Below are 25,841 nucleotides of genomic sequence, written 5' to 3' on the forward strand. Positions count from 1 at the left end.
CCATTGAACTTGAGGCGTGGGTTCTCGGTTGAAACGATTATGTAACATTTGGCTGATTAAAATGTCGATGTTTTGTATTTCAATTTGCAGGCCTCATTTTCTCCAAAAAAAATAATTACCTATATGCGCAGTTTACACTTATATCTCACGCGACAAATGATTCGGAGCATTTGCAACGGTATGTCCACGCTTCCTATATATATATATATATATATATATATATATATATATATATATATATATATATATATATATATATATATATATATATATATATCTATATCTATATATATCTATATCTATATATATATATATATATATATATATATATATATATATATATATATATATATATATATATATATATATATATATATATATATATATATATATATATATATATATATATATATATATTAATCATGATCATAATTTTTTTAGATTCCTTTTACCGATCTTTCGTGCGCGAGAGAGAAGAGCTATGCTCACTTCGGATTTTTTTTCTCTTGGTGAACGTCGAAAGATTTTCTTTTGATGATGATTATTCCATCGATGGGGTGACAAAAACTTTTTAAAACATTTTACAATATTACAATTTTTTTAAATGCAATTTGATGTGAATTTGCAAAAAATAATTCGTAAAAACATGATTTTTTTTTACGTGTGATTCAACCGTTTACGTCGAATCTCAAGTTTACATCAACTGACTTTACATGGGATTAATTTTTTCTGTGTCGAGTAAATTTACATATTTTTTTCTGTGTACTTTTTATGCTTCCAAATTTATTGATATGTTCTAGAAGACTAGAAAAAACATCATCTGAGCCATAGGGTATGATGGTGCGAAATTTGGTTTAGAAGAAATGAATTTTTGAAAAATCGTGTTTCTGAGAAAATATCGAAACCAGGACAATTTCTTTAAATCATTGTTTAAAAGAATAAAAAAATAAAAAAAATAAATAAATTTAATTTGCAATCGAACTTATTTGACTTTTTTTCTTTTTTTATGAAATGTGTCGTTTTCAAGGTTTAGCAAGATATGCATTGATTCTTTCATTTTTGAAGCTAGTCTTTTTACAAATTTCTAGTTTTTGATTCGTAGAAAATGCCTATTATTTGAGGTTCTAGACAAATCGGGAATTAAAAATTTATATGTTTCCCGCCAATTACTTACATGCTTCATTAGTGGGACCATCCATAAACAACTTTTCATTTAGTTTTTCATTTTAAAATTGATAGAAATATCTATTTCGAAAAAGCTTTTCTTGATTTTTCGGCAGCCCATGTAAAATTTCCCATTTACACACTTTTAGTTTCTCTCATATCGGTTGCAATCGAAGATCGCATCATCAATTCTGCCCACTCCCGCGTCACGGACTGCTAGCCTGGACTAGACATAGCACATTGCAGTCGTTGAAATCGTTATAAAATTCTCCACTTATCACATCATTTTCGACACTGGACTGTCGGCAGCGGAAATTTCTTGCGAAAGCTGTATGCAGGAGAGTTTCGTTTCGTTGACCATCCCCATGCACCATATAGGGTTCATTATCACCATCGGCTCACTTTTTCGCCAATTTTTCGGCGGCTAATTTCTCCTATCCAAACTTGGCCCCTCTAGCGCGGCGGTGGGCGTTTCCGCGAATTGCTCTCGTTTTGGAACGTGAAAAAAAATCGCTCGCGTCCAAAATCAATCAAATTGATAAAAGTTGGCCGGATACGGGCGCTGCTGATTGACGTCGTTGTTGTTTGTTGGCTAATCATGGAAAGTGACCCTGGTACCGGTCATACTTTCGGCTTGCACGCCAACTTCGTGCGAGGAACAAGCGCACTAAATGCTTTTGCCTCTTGACCAGAAAAGACGGGCTAATCATAGACAAACACACACACGTTGACTTGAGCGGACACGACTTAACTGGTCGAGTTGAGCTCCGAAAACAAGAAGAGTCATATTGTACACCCATCACCGCATTAAGCAGAGTTTCTCTTTAGCTTCGCGAGTATCTGGGAGTTGCCAACGCTTGACTCCTAAACGATTTTGGGGCGGCACCGAGCACACTGGACCCCAATTTGCTGGCAAGCACGCATGTCTTCAGGGTACTTTAGCGCCAGTTAACCAGCAAACGGCTGAAGCCCCGTGAAGTGTGCGAAACTTATTGGATAGTTTAGACTTTTTGCGAGCTTTGCCCGTAAGCATCACTTTGATTTTTTTGCAACGATGGTATTTCTGGTTTGAAATTGGCCCGGGTTAAGTAGGGCAAGCTCTGCACGTCTCTTGGAGATAGCTGGACGGGTACTCTCAAGTAACATTGCGAATTTTAAAATTCTACAAAAGCCAAGTCGATAGTTGACCTACCTTCGTCCAATCGACTTTGGAATCATCTTTGCTAAATCTCTGAGAGCTGCATTTGACACATTTTCCGAACCAGCCACACTTAACCCAGCCGGAAAGATTGGAGATGATCCCAACAAGGCTTCCACACCAGAGTATCAAATCAGGTTCATCTCCCATCCCAACCAAGTCCCGTTGAAGTCCATCCAGAGGACACTAAAGTGTCAACAAACCGTCGTATGAAAGGGTAATTAAAATTCAGCGATTCTCGTACATGCGACACGTTGTCGGCTCATCTCACACATGGACCAGTTTTACTCCATCCACCAGACATGAACCATTTTCTGTTAAGTGCTGAAACTGGTTACCACCGCAGGTTTGGACAGCTGTCACGGGGTGGTGTCGTAGTTGTTGGCCGATAAACGCGGGTCCTCGTTTTACGATTAGTAGTGTTGATGATTATAAGGTCGGTTTACGTTCAAATAAATTTATTACCTTTTTTGAAGTTGATAACATTTTTTTTTAAAATCTGATAAAGTTTTGAAGTTTCTCAACTAAGATTTACACTATAATTTATTTGGAAGTAACTGAATATGGGTAATTCTCCGCCAACTCACACAGCAGTTGCCCCGACCCCTCTTCGATTTGCGCGAAACTTTGTCCTAAGGGGTAACTTTTGTCCCTGATCACGAATCCGAGGTCCGTTTTTTGATATCTCGTGACGGAGGGGCGGTACGACCACTTCCATTTTTGAACATGCGAAAAAAGAGGTGTTTTTCAATAATTTGCAGCCTGAAACGGTGATGAGATAGAAATTTGATGTCAAAGGGACTTTTATGTAAAATTAGACGCCCGATTTGATGGCGTACTCAGAATTCCGAAAAAACGTATTTTTCATCGAAAAAAAAAACACTTAAAAAGTTTTAAAAACTCTCCCGTTTTCCGTCACTCGACTGTAAAATATTTTGGAACATGTCATTTTATGGGAAATTTAATGTACTTTTCGAATCTACATTGACCCAAAAGGGTCATTTTTTCATTTAGAACAAAATTTTTCATTTTAAAATTTCGTGTTTTTTCTAACTTTGCAGGGTTATTTTTTAGAGTGTAACAATATTCTACAAAGTTGTAGAGCAGACAATTACAAAAATTTTGATAAATAGACATAAGGGGTTTGCTTATAAACATCACGAGTTATTGCGATTTTACGAAAAAAAGTAATTTTTTAACGAAAGTAGAATGTAAAAATCAGGTTGTCGTGGTGAAGACGATTGGAGTGTTCGGTCAGCTATTACAAACAAAGTCGAAATTTCGCAAGCACTGGTACGTACTCGTGTGGACGAATTAATCATGCAAAGTGTCTTCTTTGGTCATAAAAAAACAAACATTCAGGAACAAAGTTTAATTAAAATAAAAAAAAATAAAAAAAAAATGCTCATTCCTGGAAGATTTTTTCATAGTAAAAAAAAAACAAAAAAAGGTGGAATATTTAGTGTTTCAAAACTGTGGGAACGATAGGCAAGAGTTTTTCTTCCCGACAGATTATCACAAACTATAATTTTTGGGTTGATTTTTAAAATTATTTTTAACTGTTTATGGGCATTGTAAAAAAATGTTTTTGTTTAAAAGCAGGCATAATTTTTATTTTCTGCATTTTTTTCTATCTTTTACCATAAAAATTAGGATCTGCTATTTAAAGAGCCGCATCAAAACAATTTTTTTTTATCGAATTCGTTAGTTGAAAAATCGGTAAAGTTTAGATCGGTACCGAAATTCGGTTAAACGATGATCAGTATTGAACTTCATTTCGGTAAGTTTTTACCGAATTCGGTAATTTTCAGTTTACCAAAGTGTTCAGCAGTTGAAAAATCGGTAAACTTGACCGAAATCGGTAAAAAAATCTAAGTGTGTAATGTTAAACAATAAAGCGTTATAAACATGACGGTTGCAACTTGCAATAGATGTCTCAATTCCCTTCTGAATAGCATGTGACCTAAAACGAAAGAGAAGTAATTTCCCTTGAACTGACATGTCTAACTGCCACCGACAAGCAAATAGCCTGGTCCGGCGCCAGTCCAGGTTCCGAACATCCCCCCCCCCCATCTGAGGACACACTGTGAAATGACCAGTTCGCTGCAGCAGTGTTTTCTCCGAAGTGCGTGCGCAAATGAGGGTGAAAAGTGCAGCAAAGTCACAAGCTCTCTAGACTGAGATTGAGCTCAACCCAATTTTCCTTCCCGGAATCCGGGGTTGCTGATCGTCGTAGTCCTCCGAGAAAAGGGAAACGGGTGGCAAAACAAGCTCTTTCTAGTTGGAACACGCGCTGGCCTATAGAGAGTAAATAACATATCAATTAATTACCCAGTACCTGGCGGCGGTGCCAGCTGGTTGGTTGGTGTGGAGAGTTGGATCTATCTGTTTCCAGGCCAGACCAGGTCCGTGGGGGACTCCTGTATGGGTGCATGTTAATTTAATAAAATAAATTGAACGTTGATCGGAGCTGATAGGCACGCGAACACGAGGGGTGAAATCGAACGTTGAACGTCTGACCAAGAAGGTGGTGGTGGCGCCCCGGGAGCAACGTTTGTGGAAAGTCTCTGGAAAGTGTTTTGGACTTGATTTTCCCGAGGGTGAGCTTGTTTGAGGGTGAGGTGTTGAAACTTCATCAGTCAAATTTCACTTTCTTCGAAATCTAGATTGAGAACCTCCAGGCGTTCTGTTGAGATTAAAAGTCATGTCCAGAGTACAGTAATCAATTAAAATCCAACGGAACATTGCTCGAAAGACCACCAAGAGAGAGTCCGTGACTTTGGGATTACCCCCACAACGCATCAATCATCTTTCAATCGAACCGGGCTAGAAGACGTGAGCAGAAATCAGGCACCGTTTGACCATTTTCTGGTTGCTGGCAGCAAACTTCCGTTTTAATTTCGCTCGTCCACTTTGTCTCGTGTTTATAGCTGTTCTTGGGGGACTCTTTCTCACGGCCACGTCGTGATTATCTGAAGGAAAGAACCGCAATCGCAACCGGCGGTGACCAAAGCGCATCCGCCGACGACGTCGTCGTCAAACTGGACATTTTGGTCAATTTGTTGGCTTCGATTAATTGACTAGTAATGGGTACAGTCAAGTTGGCATTTTCTGGCTATCTTCACTTGTACTTCGTTTTAAAAATCGACTTATTGCGATTCACCTGTAAGCAACCTCCCCTAATCATCCCTTCCTTTTTGTCGATTCTGAATATAGTTACAGTGTAGTTACTCTACTAGTTTTTCTTCCCCCTGCCAATTTCCCTCATTATTCGTGGCCAATCAGACCCGGGGGCCAGATTGGCCAGACACAATCGATGATCGGGGGCAGATTAGACGCGGTTTGGCCCTAACCTTGACTGCGGGCTAGGCTTGGCTAGGCTCTTCACACTTTGGGCTGGGAATTTGGACAGTATTTCAGGTGCCGCTGACGGACGCCTAATTGATAATGGTTGGATGTGCAAATTGGTCCGTGACGGTCGCCAATTGGCTCGTCCAAATTAAACATGGTCAACGGATTGGCGGAACTTTTTTGATCGCGGTCACAGTTATAGGGAACGATTTGTGGGTTTCGATGCTAATTGTCTCATCATTTCCATAGCAATTTACACGATTCGTTGGTTCAATCGTTTTTATAGGCAACTACAAGCCAGTTAAAGCTTTGCTGGAAGATAAAAATAAGCAATAAAACTAAAAACAAAAAAACTAAAAACTAAAAACTAAAAACTAAAAACTAAGAAACTAAGAAACTAAGAAACTAAGAAACTAAGAAACTAAGAAACTAAGAAACTAAGAAACTAAGAAACTAAGAAACTAAGAAACTAAGAAACTAAGAAACTAAGAAACTAAGAAACTAAGAAACTAAGAAACTAAGAAACTAAGAAACTAAGAAACTAAGAAACTAAGAAACTAAGAAACTAAGAAACTAAGAAACTAAGAAACTAAGAAACTAAGAAACTAAGAAACTAAGAAACTAAGAAACTAAGAAACTAAGAAACTAAGAAACTAAGAAACTAAGAAGCTAAGAAACTAAGAAACTAAGAAACTAAGAAGCAAACAATGGCAGATCTTGGAAATTTTTGAAAATATTCTAATTAGATTAAACTAACAAAAAGGGATACCTGCCCGTTAACAAAAATGATTTTACAAAAACCAGCAATCAAACCTCTTGTTAAGCCACACAAGTGTTGCAAAAGTGTGCCCTACGTGTAACACTGCCACAGTGGAACTAATTATTGTGCCATATGATGACGACTGTGAGGGAATTTTAACACGGAGACTGAAACAGCAAAAAAAAAAAAAAAACTTGTTCACATTCAACATAAAACTGTCATTAGCGAATAGCGCAAGCAACGTGTTTTAAAAGCAGATGAACCACTTACTTTTCGCAGAGCATAACTTTACATCAACCAAGAGTAACTGTAAAAAAAAACTTGGCAAGGCGTTATCAAATGTTCGTCGTGCACGTTATGGTTCGTTTTAATGCTCGTCCCCTGAAGAACCTCGCACTCACACATGACTTCGCTCAAGCGTTTGTTTTTTCTCGCAATTTATTTTCACTTCTCACGCTTCGAGAATAAGAGTCAATTATGCAATCATGATGGGCTACCGACTGGGTTGTGGAGAATCAACAACAACACTTATCAACAGACTCTTCCCTCCGGTAAGGAAGGGGAAGGGGGAATATATGCAAAATGTTTTTTCTCGGAGGGGCGGATTGAGCCAAGAACAACACAGCCGGAACGTTACAGGTTACTGGCACTTGATGGGAGTGCAGGTAACCCTTGAACACAAACTTGAAATTACTGTTGGACCTTTTATGATTGTGAAGATTTTTTTTTTACCAAAGCCTAACGAAGCTTATTTTTTTTGTATGTTATGTTTTTTACTTAGTTTTTTTTTTAAATTTATCGATTTTCGTAGAAAAATATAAATAAATTTATTTCCACTTAATTTGAAGCTTTTTATTGTTTTATTGACCTATTGCATTTGTTATTTTTTAAACTTTAAATTTTAAAACACATTTAAAAAGAGTTTCTGTTGAGGGTTAGCCCACCATCTCCAACCACAAAGCCTGGGACGGGTAGCTGTGTTCGTTTGTCGTGTTCCCCTCAACGTGCACAGCTGAGCCTACAACGCGTGAAGAAACGTTTTGAACCGTAATAATTACACTTGGTCGTGTGTGGAAGATGTAGACGGCCTCAGCAGAATCTCTCGAGAACAACTTTAGCGGGAATGTTGTGTAGAAAAGAAAAGCGACTTTCCCATCAAAAGCCATTTGCGTTTTATAGACATTTACATGACACTTGCCTGGGAACATGTGCAATGAGGCGCGTAACAACGGGAACCGTGCCCAGTGGTCACCGCTTCCAAACGCTCGGGATGACATGTGCCGATTAGTAATTGGTTGAGTAATATTTTGGATTTTTTAGGGCCAAAAACACTTATTTTGGATATTTTCAAAATGTTCAAATCTATTGATTGCATAAAATTGAAAATATTAAATAATTTCATTGAAATTGTTTTTTTATTGTAATTTTTAGTTTCCCACTACTCGGGTCACCTATAATTCAAGGTTTTAAAACCAACACCAGAGGTTACCGTCTAGCTTAGCCTGTTTAGAGATGAGTCCACTTCGCTACTGAGTCGAGTTGAGTACGCGTGTCGCGACCTATTTCGCACACACACCCGTCTAAGCCTGGCCATCAGCCAAGGTCTCAAACCTCGTCGTAGTATGCATGATGCAGACAGTTTAATAATTATGGCTATTGATCCATTTTTCAATTTCAGCGCTACTCTCTCACACCAGCCTGTAATTAACTTGGGATGTAAGAAAAGGCCACCACAAACACATCATTTCGCAAAAAAAAAAAAAAAAACGGGGAGCTTGGGTTGGGGTTAGGCGATGGTTACATGTAAGTGCAAGCATAATTGCTGAATGGTCTGAACCGGGAGCTCTGCGAGCGCAAGAACCCGTCCAGACGAACGGTGAGGTCCACTTCTTGGCCAGCCAAGCCACTTTTTTTTCTCGCAGGTTTTTTTTGCCAGATCAATTTTCCTCATTTGTTGTGCTATGAATGATGCTCTTGGCCATTATAATGTAGTTTTATGTTTTGATGCCTTTTGTTGGGTGCAACGTCATGACTGCTGTGGTGGTGGTTTGGTTTGGGAAGATTGACTCAGCTGTTTCGACCGCGGGATACCGCGGAACCACGGTTAAAGAGGATGGTTGAAGCTGGGGCAAAGTCGTAACATAATATGAAGGCTTGCCGCGGCCCAGGGATCATCCATCGTTATCCAAAGAGGAAGCAGGCAGGCGTATCCATTTGCCATTAAGACGCCCACCTCATTAATCAGTGGGTCACATTTGAAAGTTTATGATTGCTTTTAAGAGCTAAAATAAAATATGGCAAATTTTAGAGTATCACGATGAGAAAATTTATTATTTATCTAAAAGATAAAGTTTAAGTGTAAGTTTTTGCGAAATGGATATAAAAATGAGACAATAACAAAATGCAGTTTCACAGAATAAAACGTCGACTGTACATCAAATCATTGCCTTTGCTGCACTACCTTAAAAAAAAAAATCTTCATAATTATTTTGTCTTTTTACAGTATTGACTTAATTTTGGAAAGAATAAATTCTATGATAGCTAAAATTTAAAAGGGATTAAAAAAGAAGTTTATGCAACATGTTTTTAGGCTCAAAATTTGAAACCAGCTTAAACCAAATTTTGACTTTTCATAGCGTTTAATTTGTTGTTGAAATTTCCTTTAGTAAGGGGGTGTTGTTGCATTTTGATTTCCATCAAAAAATAATGTTTATCCCTGCTTTTTAACTTCTTGCGAGGGGTGAGGGTGTTGACATATAAACAATCATAAATATATGTAACCGCATTTTTTTTAATTATTAAAAAATACATTTAAAAAAACTAACTTAATCCACCTATGTGGTTGGAGCCTTCCTCACTCATTACCAACAATGGCTGATTTGATGGGGTTGTACACAAATTTCATCTATTTTTTAGATCCGGAATAAAAAAGTACATAAATATCACTTAAAAGGCCATATCTCAAGACAGGGTTGCCAGATCTTCAATGTTTTGGACTCGTTGGAAAGGTCTTTTGATAACCTATCCAACGATGGGTCGGATGGTGGATCCGGACATAGTTTACATACATTTAAGTGAGATCCGGCTACAAAAAAGTACATAAATATCACTTAAATGGCCATATCTCGAGACAGGGTTGCCAGATCTTCAATGTTTTGGACTTTTGGAAAGGTCTTTTGATAACCTATCCAACGATGGGTCGGATGATGGATCCGGACATAGTTTACATGCATTTAAGTGAGATCCGGATATATGTGAAAACACATTTTTATACATAACTTTTGAACTACTTATCGAAACTTCAATCTGTATAAAACTCGATCTATGGGACCCTAAACCAAGTCGAATGCAACAGGTTCGGGTCAAATCGGTTCAGCCAGTGCTGAGAAACATGAGCTAGTTTGTTGGTCACATACATACATACACACACACATACACACACACATACACACAGACATTTGTTCAGTTTTTGATTCTGAGTCGATATGTATACATGAAGGTGGGTCTACGACGTTTTTATACGAAGTTCATTTTTAGAGCAGGATTATAGCCTTACCTCAGTGAGGAAGGCAAAAATCATTTGGCCAATCAGTTTCCACATTTCATCATCAGTTTGTCAATATCTTTTCCATACAAATTTGGACAATGTCCATCTAAAAATGTTTCCAGAAAATTTTAAAAACATGTATCTTTTGAAGGATTTTTTGATCAATTTGGTGTTTTGGGCTATCTTTACAGGAAATTAAAAAATGAACGAATAATCAAAGATTTTTTAATTTATAATTTTTGAAAAAAAAAACAAACTAAAAAAACTAACTTAATCCACCTATGTGGTTGCAGCCTTCCTCACAACAATGGCTGTACACAAGTTTCATCTATTTTTTAGATCCGGCTTCCAAAAAGTACATCGTGGCCATATCTCGAGACAGGGTTGCCAGATCTTCAATGTTTTGGGCTCGTTGGAAAGGTTTTTTGATAACCTAACCAACGTTGGGTCGGATGATGGACCCGGACATAGTTTACATACAGTTAAGCGAGATCCAAATATATGTGAAAACACATTTTTATACATAACTTTTTAACTACTTATCGAAACTTCAATCTGTATAAAACTCGATCTATGGGACCCTAAACCAAGTCGAATGCAACAAGTTCGGGTCAAATCGGTTCAGCCAGTGCCGAGAAACATGAGCTAGTTTGTTGGTCACATACATACATACACACACACATACACACACACATACACACACACAAACACACAGACATTTGTTCAATTTTCGATTCTGAGTCGATATGTATACATGAAGGTGGGTCTACAATGTTTTTATACGAAGTTCATTTTTAGAGCAGGATTATAGCCTTACCTCAGTGAGGAAGGCAAAAGTCAAATATTTGTTTTTAAAGTAAAATCAAATTTGCAATCAAAAGTACTTTGTGGAATTTTGGAAATTTTGATTTTGATCATAGTTAGTGCCCATGTTTGCTCATATTTGATAGAAGGCCTTGCAAAACGGGAAAAGTGAAAATTTTCTCAGTGTTACGCAATTAACCCCTGTTTTTTGATCACGAATGGTCCTATTTTCTACTCTTTTATTTAAAAATATTATTTAAAAAAATATAATCAAGCATAAAGGCCAATTCTAGTAACATTTTAGGTTTTAGGTTGACCATAAAAGTCTAGTTAGGCTGTATAAGGGCTTGCAAAACAATCATAAAACTTGTAAGTTTTAAAGTCTTATTACGGAATAACACTTATTTCCAACTTTTTCAATTAATCACCTTGATTTTAAGGTTTGAAATAATTTTTATTGATAAAATCAAAAAATAAATTCACAAAGAAAGTTTCAGGTTTCAGTTTTTAACATAAAAAAATTGGACCATTACGCAATCATGGGATTTATTTAAATTGAAATAAACAATTTTCAAAAAAGTTACTTAAAAATGAATTGAACTTGAAAATTGTGCTTTTATAAAAAAAATTGGTACTTTTTAAAATTTGAATTTACATTTGAACATAAGCAAGTTTTTTTAGATTTGTTGAAATAATCATTGCTTTTTTTTCAAAAATATAATTTGGTCAAAGGATTTTACCTATGCTGGAATATTTTAAAAAGATAGCGAAACTAAAAATATAAAAAATTAAAAAAGTTTTTTTGGAAAATCAATTTTTAGAAACAAGAAGCGATTTTAAAAATAGGCAAAAAAATCCTTCTGTTTTCGGTGTAGTCGTCATCCATATGTATGCAAAAAATTCATTTTGGTCATAATGAAAATTAAAGAAATAAAAAATAAACACATAACATGTTATTGTTGTTAATTCATTTATTTCTGGCAGCTTTAACCGTCTGGATAATTGGCAGCCCACACATAACTTTTTTTTTTTCAAAAATCTGATGATTTAGGAGATGTTCTCGCTACTTTGATGATTGTTAGAATGCTGTTGACCGAACGAGACAAATAAAAAAATGTTTTGTTTAGTTCTGCAGATTAGACAAAATGGTAATATTATACTTCTTCAAAAAAAAAAAAAAAAAAAGTTTATGTAACCTCTAAAAATATGTAAATTTACCACTTTTGCGATTTAATTCCACATTTTCCGTTGTATTTCAGGTAATATTACATAATAAAAGCGGAACACCTTCCAGATTTTCGCAATTTTTTACTGTGTACTTATACTCGCCATAAAATGCATGTCAAAAGAAACTCGATTAAAACCTCAACTTCTACTTGCAAACGGCGGACTACACCTTCTCTACTTGAGATCGAGCCCCCTGCCGAGAAGACGAAACATTAAATCTTCACCTCTTCGATGTTCTTTGCTCTTATTGCTTTAGCTAGTTGTTAAATCTGGAGCACACATCTTTGTTCTTCCAGCTACAAATGACGATCGAGCAAAGAAGATTAATTCTTGGGTGTGATAAAAAAGTGTTTCATAACACTCATTATGTTAACGACTTCCCATTAGTTATTTTCTTCAAGTGTTGTAAGATTTTTTTTATTGCATTTCTGTGTTGACTTCAGCGTGATGGGAAGTTCGATAAGTGATTTGTACAGCCTAGTGAAGACTTGAACTCATCACACTCTTCTGTTCCAATTCCTAGCTCTGACAAATGTACCTATGACATACTTAAAGGTTCCAATTAAAGCTGTTCATTCCATAAGAAAAGAAGCGTTGGTAAACGCTACCTCATGTACCATAAATTCCAGAGCACAACTTGAGCAATGCCAACCGTTTTACCACACACACCTGACTGACTCTAGTCCTGCCCCTTGATGGACTAGACCAGCTCTCGGATCAATGTCATTCTTTCATCACACCACACACACACTTTATAATAACTGTAATTCGCATCAATTGCGCGAGTTGAGGCGCGCGCGCGCGTCTGCTGGTCACAAACCCCACAAGACTTGGTCTAGTGCGCTCACAATAAGATGTAATGGTCGAGAAGAGCAGAAGTGTTGAGCTGTTGAGTTGTTGATCAGCAGCAGCACAGCACGGTAGCTAGAGCCAAACGGGTTAACGCCTTTCGACGCAACAGCAATCATCAGAAGAGCAGCGGGATGTGTTCCAGAATCCAACAATGGTCCGATCCCGATGGTCGTTGTTTTTTTTCTGCTCGTCTGTGGGTTTTCCGTTGCAACGAGGCAGAGAATTGTGGGGCAATCGTTGGGGAGTGGAACTGGAGCTATTTAAATCAATGGAAATGACTATCATCGCCACGTTAATTGTAGCAAATTGGACGAGCGCGGATTACCGTTTCCGGGCAAAATAGGTGGGAAAACTGGAAAATGGATTCCAGGTAGAGTTATTTTTCATGTTTTGCTCATATTTCGATTAATTATTTTTTCTGTTTTGATAAACTACATTTGATCTAAAACACTTACACGCGGAATTAATTTACTCCAAAATAAGAGAAATTCTTCGCAGGAATGTCACAAACTGACACCCAACTATCACTCGATCTACATTCCCAACTAACTGTAATTAAACCAAACGACCTTCCTCCCTTCTCACACTCATCTCACTTTGTCAACCCCACTCATCATCAACAACAATGCACTCAAAATCATCCAAATCTGACGAGGCGTGTGTCTCGTCACTGTTTTCTAGCCGTACTTTCCCACCTAATTGCTTGCAACTCTCCCCGAAAAAAGGCGTCATGTTTTGTTGTAGGACGCCGAGGCATTAGGTTAATCTACAACAATGTTCACACTTTCCAGCATCAACATTAGTCAGTGTCGGCGCGGCTGCTCACTTTCATCTTTCCGTATACCGATGGTGATGCCGCACCGTTGCAGACTTCAGTTTTTGAGTTTTTCCAAGATGTGAGGACTTTGAATTGATGCTTCGAGACAAAGACTTGTATCGTACGAGGAGAATCAGCCTGTTTCAACGCACGAGGGATTTTCAACCAACCGTGTGTTTCTGATTAGAAATTGTAGAAATTATGTACATACAAGATGTAGTGGAAAAAAATTGCTTGCACGCGATTAAGGAATGTTCTCAACTTGTGAGCCATAATGAACGGTTATTAAAACGTTTATAGGAATATTTACAACAACCTTCGTGCACTACTATCTTCATTTAATCCTTCCGGGGAACTCATGCTTCATGAGGTTGTATTAATAGAATACCAATTTCAAAAAGCTGCCACACACCATACTCGGAAGGTCTCGATCCAAGAAGCACCCAGTGCAGAGAATGATGGATTTCGTGCTGTTCGTACCAGGCCTGATGAGTCCGATTTCTTTTTCCGCTCGTTGATCTCGATCGACGAGGCCAGAACGGACGAGGTCCGTGGGTACAACCGCAACTCAGCCACGATTAAAGGCCTCGACGTGTACAACATCATATCGCACTGTGGCACTGGAATGGGAGCAAAAAATGTGCGATTTTTTTAAACTCAGCTTAGGAAAAAATATGTGAAGAGCAGAATAGTTCGTGTGTACAGATCCATATCGCGCTTCGTATACCGGCAGAAGACGAGCAGCGGTGAATCGTAGGTGTGGAGTCCGCGTGAGCTGCTCTGTGTGGTTCTGTGCGAGGGGCAAAGAACGCTGTTGAATTCTACGCTGTGAAGCAAGGTTTATTGCACCGTGTAGCCTTTATTAGATGCTTTGAACAAAAATAATAGAAGAAATATCTAAGTCACGCAATATTTCTTCTATTAAACACAGATTTAAATAGAATTTTGAAGTTTGAAATTTAGTTTGGGTCGATAAAATTTTTGAACCTTAAAATGATTTCAAGTCTAGACTTCAATATCTGGAGGTTTCAAAGAACTTGGTTTAATCGAATTATGAAAAAAAAATTCTATTTTCTTATTTTGAATATTAAATACTCCATATTATTCAAATTTGAGAGGTTTATTGGCAGTCACATAACAAATGCATTTGCTCAAAATTCATTATCGCCATATTGATTGGCCGCTATCTTGGATTACAAATTCGCAGAACTCTATAGAACATTTTTTGGGGTCAAGTTACCTGAAGGTATACCGACCGACCCTCGTTGATCAGGTAGATATCCAGGCCTTAACTTCCGGGAGTTCCTGGATGACCCAAAAAAATCCAACATGCCGCAGAATTCCTGTATTGGTCCACTGAAGCTATCTGAAGCTATACCGATGGTTAATTCACCCGTATAGACCCCCGTTGATCAAGTAGATATCCAGGCCATAACTTCCGGCAGTTCCTGGGTGGCCCACAATAATCCAACAAGCAGCAAAACGCCCATCGTAATCCATTGAAGCTATCTGAAGCTGTACCGAAGGTTAATATAGCCATATAAACCCCCGTTGATCAGGTAGATATCCAGGCCTTAACTTCCGAGAGTTGAACAGATTTGTAACCGGATGTTCTTAGCTGTCCAGAACATCCCAATATGATGCAGAATATCCGTAGGTCACTGAAGCTACTGATGGTGAAAATCACGATTTTGGTCCCCGTTGAACAGGAAGAAATGACCAGAATTTTCGACCTCTTAAAATCGGTCGCGTTATTCTGAATTATTCGCGTAAAAAAATCTGCGCAAAAGGAGGTCGCGCAAAAAAAAGTTTGACTGTATACTTTTGATACCGGATCTTAGTTGGACTATGTTCTATAGGTGGGCAAAAAAGAGCGAGCCGCTCAAAGAGCCGGTTCACTAAAAAGAGCGAATGAACCATGGCTCACAAAAAAAGAACCGCGATTCTTTTTTAACTTCGGTCTTTCGAAAGAACCGTTCCAAGATGGAATGATTTGTAAACTTGTTATAAATATAATTTATTGAATTTCGGACAAATTGTAGCATAAAATTTATATTTGAGAGTTGAAAATGCAATTCCAAATTCAAATGAAATTGCTTAAAAAATATTCCCAAAATATCATTGCTGCAAATCATCATTAAAAAGAAATTAAAACTCATTTTCAGTTTCCTACTTGTGTTTGAAATTCCAAAAGTAAATGACTTTCTACACAAAATGAAAAAAAATCATTGTGCAACTAATTGTACATTTATTTTTTTACCAAAAATAAATTTGAGCACTAAAAATTGCTTAACTTGTCAAATATTACTTTAAGAAAAAAATTGAATTCTCTTGTCTGATTAAACTTTAGCGTTTACAGACTTAATTGATTAAATCAGAATGTAGAAAAGAGTTCACAGAATATTTTTTCCAATTAAAATGCATTACTTCAATTTTGGCAAAAATAAACGCAATTTAAAATTGAAAGCGATTTCTTCAAATCCTAGATTTAAGTTTGGATGCCAATATATTATTTCAACGTTTTGGTTCCGAGTACAAATCTTGACATACATATCAAATTATTTATAAAAGTCCAATGTGAAAATACTTTAAAACCCATATTCTAAAAAATATTCTTTTTATCAAAATTTTGAAAAAGAGCGAAAGAGCCGTTCAAAAGAGCGGCTCTTTTTAATGAGCGAACGAAAATGAGCGGCTCCTTAAAGAGTGGTTTTGCCCACCTCTACTATGTTCCATACCACAAGCCGAGTTTTTTCGTAGTTGATTTCCAAACAGTACTTGATTCAGAAAAAAAATATTCCGGATCTGTAGTGTGACCTATTTTCGTTAGGTAGGAGTAATGAAAGCACCACCCACATTATTATTTTAGTGTTTAATTTTCATCAAATTAGTGTGGACTTAAGCCAAAATGATGGTAACTTTCGAATTATTTTACAAAACTAAATAATTTTCAATGGACACCTTTCCTCAGTGAAGAAGGCAAAAACACTGTAAAAAATGCTGTTTACTCAACAGCCCTTCAATAGCAAGCTTTGATTCCATCTTTTGAAATTTACGCGCAATTCGACACAGTTCCGAAGAAAGGCCTCCTGCGATGGTTTGGCATGCTTCCCAAGCGCGCCCATTATTCAAAACTATTCGCGATCAGATCTCCTATTGATGCGCGCGCAATTTCAACCGCAATCCAATCTTATCGGGGCGTTCGTCATCTTTTTATCTGTACGCCCGAAGGCTCGAACTCCCTCAACAACTACAGCAACAAAAAGGCGAGGGGGGTGATTCAGAAAACAACAAAAAAGCAAAAGCTTAGCAAAAATTACTCTCGCCCATTCAAAGTGGGATCGGTCTCGGGTATAAAAATGTAGGTTATCCGCAATTATTTTCTTTTCGCTTACAAAAAAAAAAACAATCTTTTCAGTGTGGCCACTCTGGCGTCGGACGGTCAAGGCAAACGGTCGAGGTCGTACAACCGCCCGTTCCGAAACTCGGTGAAAAAAATAAACAGAGAAGATGATCAAAAATCACAACACAACAGAGCGAACCAACCTAATCAGAGCCACCCTCGGTTAAAAGACCTTGGAAGTCTCGATGGAAGTAATCAGTCGATCTGGCTGTCAAATTTAGTTGCGCTCGTCGCCGCAGGCAGCGCTCGCGTCGCATCTTCGACTCCGTTGCGATCACCCCTTTCTTCTCAATCTTTTCTATCATTCATTGTTGCAAATATGTTAGGCTTTTGTTATTGGGCGGGTTTGGGAATTCCAGATAGGCATCGGTGAAAATCACTATGCCATCTTGGAAGGGAAAACATGCTGCACGCGCCCTGGAATGGATCTTCTTTCCTCGTGAAGCTTCTTTCGTTTTTTTTCTTGGGTTGATGGCAGGTTCGGCAGGTCTCTGCATCGTTGACTGAGGTGCAGATTGGAAAATTTTATGTAAATTGGGAGATTGAATGGGAATGTGAACGAACGAGGAAACTGTGTGCATGTTTTACATTTTCGCCTGGCGAAATGTTGATAATTCATGGTGATTGGGCTGGCTCATTCCCATGGGGTGCAGCATGACGTGCCGGATTGATCTTTGAAGTTTTTCTGGGAACATGCATTTGGGTCATCTTTAACAACATGTATTTGAATTTACAACAGTCGTGCTACTGCACTTTGTACACAACGTGTGTGAAACATTGTCCTTAGGAGTTAGGAGTTAGGCACACAAGAGGATTCTTTTTAAATTAAATTTATTTTTCTACTGTCAGATTACAACATTTTTCACAGTTACCTTTTCTGAAAGTTATACTCCATTTAACTGTCCAATTTAACTGTAACTCAAGATACTTCTCACCCCATATCAAGTGACCCTTGTCCGCCGCCCACTGGGCCTAACCGACCATCTGGACAATTTGGACAACTAACGGCCTTCCCAGCCACCAGCACAGTAAGTCGCCCTTGAGTGACCCAATCTAAGCAAGCGCAGTGTGGCATCATCGCGCGGAGGAATGTTGATGACTGTTGAATTCTTTCGGAACAGTTACGACAGCCATGGCTTGCTGGGCCACTTGTTGTTGCAAGTGAGCTTGGCGTAAGCGCGCGTGGCCAAAAGGTCGCCCGGCACGGAGGGAAACGTGATACTTATCTCGTCTGCTTGGACTTTGTGGGGTGAGTTTTCTTCTGCATTGAAAGTATGGGAAAATTAGAGGAAATGAATGGGGAAGTCGAGGAGGCTTTCTGGAACAGTAGTAGCTACAAGTGCGTACACACTTGGACCTGTGGAGTACTACACAAAGCCGTAGAAATGAATGAGGCGGGGGGAATACACCGAGGAAAATGGGTCAACCGGCTATAAGGGTTTCGCGCAAATAAAAATGGGTTAATGCTGGCTAATTGAGTCGTCGTCGTCGTCTTGACAGGTCTAAGAGAACCAGGGATGACACAACAAGCTCAACCAGTTTTCCGCTTGGATGAACCGCGCGCGCGCGGTAGTACAATACGGAACTCTGCAGTGAAAACCGGATCGCTGGCAGAATGTCAAAGTATGATAACTTTGTTTTCCCCTCACTTTAAGCTGGATTTATAACCGGTTGTTTAGAATATGTGCATTTCCCCTCCTGACTCTCTCCTAAGTGCACTTTACAGGGTGAAATGCGCCCCTTGGAAGAGGTGCGAGATAAGATATATGGCCAGTATGTATAATGGCCGGATTTATACGAGAGATATGGGAGTCCATTCATCACACCCCATGCCGGGGCATGGGCCATGTGTGCCGCGCACAGAGTCCAGAGCGGGAATGGAAAACAATTTATCATGCTATTTTGAGGCCTCTTCTTTGCTCTGGAGTACCCGCGGGTTCCACTGAGACGTTGAAGTTTTCCAGTTTTATGGCCGCACCATGAAACACACGCCACGACGGGAGAAAGACACTTTTCCCGAGGGGGTTCTTCTTGGCCGTATTTTCACACCGAAATATGGCTTTTTAATTAATTCCTCAAATAAAGCGAGCGAAGAATAGAGAAGGCACTGTTGTGCTATGGAGAACTAAATCTTACTATACGTTCCGGGTTTCCGGTGTCAAAGCTGGTGGTGATCCATGCTTCCGTTAATGGAACAAGAGCTGTCTCGAGCTATAATCGTAAAAAAATAGTTTATTTGCCATTGTCGAGGTTTTGAGACATTTGAAGATCTGATTGTCGGATTACGATAATACGAGTGAAGGATTGTTCTATTTGACCTCATTTGTCACTGAGTTGGGTCATAGGACAGCAGTTTTCCGATTATGAACAGTTTACTTTTGTATTGCATTTTGTTGTTGTTATTGAACAGGTTTTACATTTCTAATTTGATAAAGTATAAAATACTAAACAGTAGTAACTTCATACATGGTAGCAACAGTTACTCTTATTGAAGTTGCTCAGCGTAATTTAATCGACACCAACCGCCATCAACAGTGAAGCACCGAGAAATTATTACAGAACCTACGGAGCAGCGCATTTTTTTTTTTTTGTTTCTCGTAAATTATACCTGGAGCCAATTAGAAGGGAGGCCGCACCTCGGACCACGCACTGTTAAATTGCCCAGCGGGAACAAAGACCTCCAGCGAGATAAACACTATCAGAAGACCTAGGCCGCCGCCGCTACCGACATTCTTCGGGGGGTCCATCAACACCCCACCCGTCTAAAGGTGGAGAATGTGAGGGAAAAATTCTCCATGCATAAAATCGATTTCCCGCTTGCGTACGCATTCAAGTCACCTTCTCATAGCATTGCTGGAAAATGTACCGTTGGATGATGAATTGTGAGCGGCGGGTTCGTCGCTTCGGTTGAAACTGAGCCCCGAATTCTTGCGCGATTGCATGACCATAAAAAAGCATTCTATATCGCCCGGAGACACGCACTGCTTTGTGGAAAGTACCGGAATGACAATCATACCTTCATCTCTTTAATAATAACTATCATCCATTAGCGCACACCGACACATGCAACAGCATTTCAACGTAATCGGTTGATGTTGCGTGACAAACAATGGGCCACAATTACCGTAACTTTCAACCAAACAATTACGAAATCTACGATTGTGTTAATTTTATTTCTTCAAACGCACAAGTTACTGTAAAAAGTTCTCATAAACATCCTCCTCCGACAGTTTGTCCGTGGTCCCTTGCGTTTTGGCCAACCGCTCGTCCGCCAGCTTCTCCATCCTCTTCAGAAGATTCGTGTACGGCGCAATCAGCACTTGGAAATCTGCGTACGACAGCTTGTACACCTCGCAAACCTCCAGCGCCACAACGTTCGCAATCCGCTTCTGGTCCTTCTTCATCAACGAAATCTCCCCAAAGTGTGCTCCGTCCACCAGGTGAACCACCTCCTTCCCACCCACGGTGTAAATCCCCGCCGTACCGCTGGCAATAAAGTACATCGCGTCCCCGTAACTTCCCTCCTGAATGATCACGTCGTTCTCCAAGTAGATCTCCAGCTTCAGCCGATCGACGACCTTCGCGATCAGCGCGTTCGGTAGATCCCGGAACAGCTCGACGTTCTTCACCAGATGCTGGCACGTCTCCATCCGGATGCTGCGCCGCAGGTTGTTCGAGATGGTGTTGTGGATCGCTTCCTCGTCAAAGTACCGCATCTGGTAGCGGTTCGCAAAGTGGCGCAGCATCTTCTTGGTCATGGCCGGACTGAGGCGTTTGTTGTACGCGTACGCGTTCAGCTCATTGATGATCTCCTCGTACTTGGTTTCGCTCATACCGGACGAGATGACCATCCGGATCATGTTCAGCAGGATGTAGCTGAGCCACAGCCAGCCGCACAAAACGAGAAAGGACGAAATCAGATCGCTTGTCCTGCTAGTCCCAGCCAGATCAACACGACTCGACTGCATCGTAACCTGGATCGTGTCCATCACCGCTCGGACGTACATCGCCGGAATGGACTGGTTACGCAGTGCGTCGTTCAGCTTGGTCAGCACGAACCGGTGATCCCGCGAAGACGTCAGCTGGAAGTCCACCATGTGGTAGTACTCCCGGAACCGCGCATATCCTGCTACGGCTTCCGCAAAGTCATTGTTACGATATCGGTACGAGAACACATTCACCAGAAACGTTCCCACGAGGTAGTCCGTGTTGTTCCACTCGGGAGCACCGTCCGTCGCTTGGAACGCCAGCAAAGGGACAATATCTCCGACGCAAGCCGTCCAGTGAACCACGTAGATCGTTCCGATGATCAGTCGCATTATGATGATCTTGTTCTCGCTGGCTCGGAAGAGCTTCGGGATGACCACCAAGTAGCGGTTGATTTCCCGGAACCGGAAAATGTTGATGGCGTACAGGAACAGCACGATCGTCAGGTAGAACCGCGGATTCGCATCGTAGTAGCAATCGTTCAGCGTGTACAGCAAGAGGATGAACGGAACCACATCCAGCAGGTCAAACACCACTCGCAAGTACTTGAAGTAGTTGAACACAATCTTCTTGGGCTCCAAAACGATCTGCTTTCGATCCAAAACCACGTACCCCGTAAAGAACTTCAGCACAATCTCCACGGCCAAGATCACACACAAGATCAAATCAAACCGAATCAATCCGCCGAAGCTTCTCACGTCCATGTAGATCAGATACGAAACCACAAACGACAGCAGCATCAAATGGATCGCCAAAACCGCCCCGATCACAATGTTCCAGTACTTGCGGAAGCCGCTCAGCGGATGGATCACAAAGCCCGGATAGTGCTGGACCAGGCGACGGTTTTCGTTGGTGATTTGGGCGAAGCTCCGGAAGAACGTCTCCGTGTCCGGGTGGGACGGCGAGAGGAGGAACAGCTTGCGCAATCGGCGCCGGAACCGCTGCCACGGTGTCGTGTCCAGCTGGTTCGACGGCAGCGTGGTTCCGGAATCCCGGGGCAGAATGCACTGGTGGCCCTCCTGGGTGTCACGCATGGCTGAGTCTTGACGTTTCGTACAAGTTACTCGCGGGCTCCTTTGATTTGATATTTCATGGAGACGCTTGGTTGGTTTCAGGTTGAAATTGAAATTCTTCACTGAAATCCACTATTTTAAAACGGAGAAAGTGCCCCTGTTCGCAAAAATGTCCCATATGCATTTTCATCACTTTTGAGTTATTGATGCATGTTGGTTCAAAATCGTGTTCTCCTTAAGAAAACACAAAATATCCAGTCCTTTGTTCTGGAAATCTGGAAGTCCAGTTATTTCGTGAATACTTAACACGTAGCCTTATGGCCTATCTACAATCACTTAGCTTAGAACATCTAAGTAAAGTAGTTACTTAGGAAAGTCTGCAACTTACGTTCGTCATCCACAATCAACTTAGAAAACTTGCTGGGCTGATATACGTTGCTATGCAGTTGTTTGTTTACCTTTGATATGGAAACGTCAACTTACCGTAGATTTTGAAATTTTCCAAACCAAACGTCAGTTTCTAATTTGATTACTTTTCCATTGTAGAAACTCAGATTCATTTCCATTGATTGAAATTCCTAAGCTAAGTGAAATTTTCTAAGCTAAGTGATTGTAGATAGGCCATTATTTGTGAGACAAACTTGCCTTGCGTTTTTCTCAGGTTGCTTTTTTGCATATTGGACATTTATGTGAACATGGACAGAAAAGCATTAGAAGGTGAAAATGATGAAATCGACGCTTTTCCATCTCCAAAGTTTATTGACCCCTTCAGCTGTACAAGCAAAATCAATAATTTCCTCCCTTAGCTTATATTCTCGATTGCAAATGTTTACGATGACTCAGCTGAGCAACGATTCCCAACCATCCCGCAACAGTTTATTAGCTAAACCCGACGGAGCCGCTGCTGCTGACCCAGTTTCTTCTCACTTTCAACGACTCTCGTCTCGGCTGAAGAGGCTGCTGCAGAGTCTGGAGTTCAAGTCTAAGGCCTTTGGCCTCGGCCTGTCTGCGCCCGACAAATCCAATCTAGCAGAATGAAAAAAACCCATTATTTCTGGTTTTGTTTAAGGTTGAGCTTCATCGGCGGGATGTGAGATCGATCTCCCTCGGCCAAAATTCGTAACAAAATGATAGAAAGTATTGCGGTGTTAACCTTTTGCGGGGGCGCGAGCATAATTTCGCTGCCGCGTATCTTCGAACACGCTTCCCGCCTGATAGAGTCATATCGCGATGGTGAAGTTTATTTCCGTTGCGGGTCGTCCAGTCGTAACACACGCCATTGACCGTTTGCCCCGCGGGAGTTAAATCATCTAATCCGGCTCTCTTTAATCACACTCAAACTGTTATTACCCCGCAAATCCCCAACATCTCTCTCCATCTTTCATTTTGAAACATGCAGGAAAATTTACAGCTCCGTTTGAGAACCCTCTGGGAACTAGTTCTGCAACGGTCTGTGTCTGGACCGCGGTGTTAGAGGTCGTCCCGTCCCATCGCTGGATGCGCTCGCGCTTGCGAAACCATTTGCATATCGTCGTAAATCAACGCGAGTTTGAGCTGGGAAGACCTTTTCCGTCGTGGTAAAAATCCTCAACATATCTCACAAGAGTGTAGTTAATATGAGTTGGGGGATGCTTGCAAAATGTGATTAACTCGCTGTTGCGTTTGAGAGATAGACACGAGATTTGCGGAAAGCACCTGCCGGAGGCGGATAACTTTCGAACTTTGACTTTTGCTGAAAATTTAAGGAATAAACATTGTTTCTTTCAATCGTTAGATATTTGTAAAATCAGAGTAAATTTGAAAAAAAAAGTGAAAATGAGTTTTTTCTCAGTGTCACCAAATAAGCCCTCATTTTTTACTTGACGACATCTCGGAAACTATTGGTTCAATTTCCAATGTTAAAATAAAACTTTTCAATGAAAATAATTTTATGATTTTCATAACCAAGCCTAAAATTTGATTATGTCCAAAATAAGAGTTTTTAGCCCAAATACCACATTTGGCACCAACATGAACTTTTTAGTCTTAATAAAAATTGAGAAATTCTACAGAACCAATCTGAAAGGTTTTCTTCTAAAAAAAACTCTTTTGTCTCCAGACTTCAGAAAAATATGACTAAGTTGATGCAATACTACACTGCCGCTCTAATCGTATCCGTCCCATATGTAAAAACAGCAAGCCGAGAAAAACGCGTGTCAAAGTTGTCCCGCCCATAAGGCTACGTGTTAGAATTTCACGAAAAAGTGGATTTTCTCCGGCTTTCTAGAACAAAGTACTACATTTTATTGGTTTTTCTGATAGTTTACATGATTTTGAACCAAACTGCATCATTACCTCAAAATTGACGAAATTACATATGGGACGAAATTACAAGCTAGTCCAGCTTAGAGCGGCAGTACAGTCATACCCCGGTTTTGCATACCTCGGTTTTGCACCGTTCAGCTGGCTCGGTTAAGCACGGCCCAGTGCTTAACTGCAGCATAAAGCTTATGGGATTTGGGCTATATGGGAGACATTGGCGATAGTCCTATGAAAAATCATCCAAGCTTCAAAAAATTATAGTGTTTTGGAATCGGGATGATTTCAGCTATCCATTGCAATTATAAATACATAAGAAATTTCACAAAATACATATTTTTCTTGTATTTTGATTTTGCAATGTTTATGAAAAATACTCAAAATTATTGTTATTGCAATATGAATATCAAATGACCGGAATTTTTTAATGCATTTCTAATGTAATAACATTTTTTTAAAATGCTCAAAATTTTCACAAAACTACGTATTTTCATAAAAATACTAATTTTTTTATACAATAAATGATCGGGATTTTTTTTATACATTTCGAATGCAATAACAACATTTTTTGAAAAAAAAAATTCACAAAACTACGTATTTTCGGGAAAATACTCAAAATTTCTGTTTTTATCAATATGGGTATCAAATGATCGAGATTTTTCATACAATTCGAATATAATAACAACATTTTATGAAAAAAACTCCAAATTTTCACAAAACTACGTATTTTTGAAAAAAATATTCAAAATTTCAGTTTTTCACAATGATCGGGATTTTTTCATACATTTCGAATGTAATAGCAAAATTTGTTTTGTAGTACTCAATTTTTTCTAAAAACTACATATTTTCGAAAAAAAGTTTCAGTTTTCAACAATATAAGTATCAAATGATCGGGATTTATCGTACATTTTGGCTGCAATACAATTTTTTTTAAAATACTTCAAATGTTTACAAAATATTGTCAAAAACTGAAATCTTGACCATTTTTTTCGAAAATACGTAGTTTTGTAAAAATACTGAGTATTTTAAAAAAATATCCCGATCATTTCTGTACCCAGATTTTAAAACTTAAATTTTGAGTATTTTTCGAAAAATACTGTTTTTTTTAATTTTCGAATATTTTCTAAAAATGTTGTTATTATTATATGATACCCATGTTGCAATAACCAAAATTTTGAGTATTTTTATTTGGGTAGTTTTGTGATTTTTTTTTTGAGTATTTTCTGAAAAAAATATATTACATTCGAAATGTATGAAAAAACCCGATCATTTGATATTCATATTGCAAAAACAATTATTTTGAAGTTTCTTTAGAGAAAAAAATTGCATTTTCAAAATACAGAAAAAACGTATGTTTGTGAAAATTTTCATGAAATTAAAATTTTAATGGATAGCTGCCAAAATCCCATGAGATCTGTGT

General features: G+C 39.1%; 2 protein-coding genes across 2 annotated transcripts in view; one reads left to right on the forward strand and one right to left on the reverse strand.

The window, feature by feature from the left end:
- The window catches only part of LOC6033320, a 67,138-nt gene that overhangs the window by 23,956 nt on the left and 17,341 nt on the right, over positions 1–25,841 (forward strand). The gene's annotated exons all lie outside the window — the stretch shown is intronic.
- Positions 20,306–22,153, reverse strand: LOC6033319 (potassium/sodium hyperpolarization-activated cyclic nucleotide-gated channel 2). The gene has a single exon (XM_001843732.2). It carries the CDS (start codon positions 22,142–22,144, stop codon positions 20,315–20,317), a length of 1,830 nt encoding a protein of 609 aa, XP_001843784.2. The 5' UTR covers positions 22,145–22,153; the 3' UTR covers positions 20,306–20,314.

Source organism: Culex quinquefasciatus, chromosome 2 (genome assembly GCF_015732765.1).
Source record: "Culex quinquefasciatus strain JHB chromosome 2, VPISU_Cqui_1.0_pri_paternal, whole genome shotgun sequence".
In the NCBI taxonomy this organism is placed as follows: domain Eukaryota; kingdom Metazoa; phylum Arthropoda; class Insecta; order Diptera; family Culicidae; genus Culex; species Culex quinquefasciatus.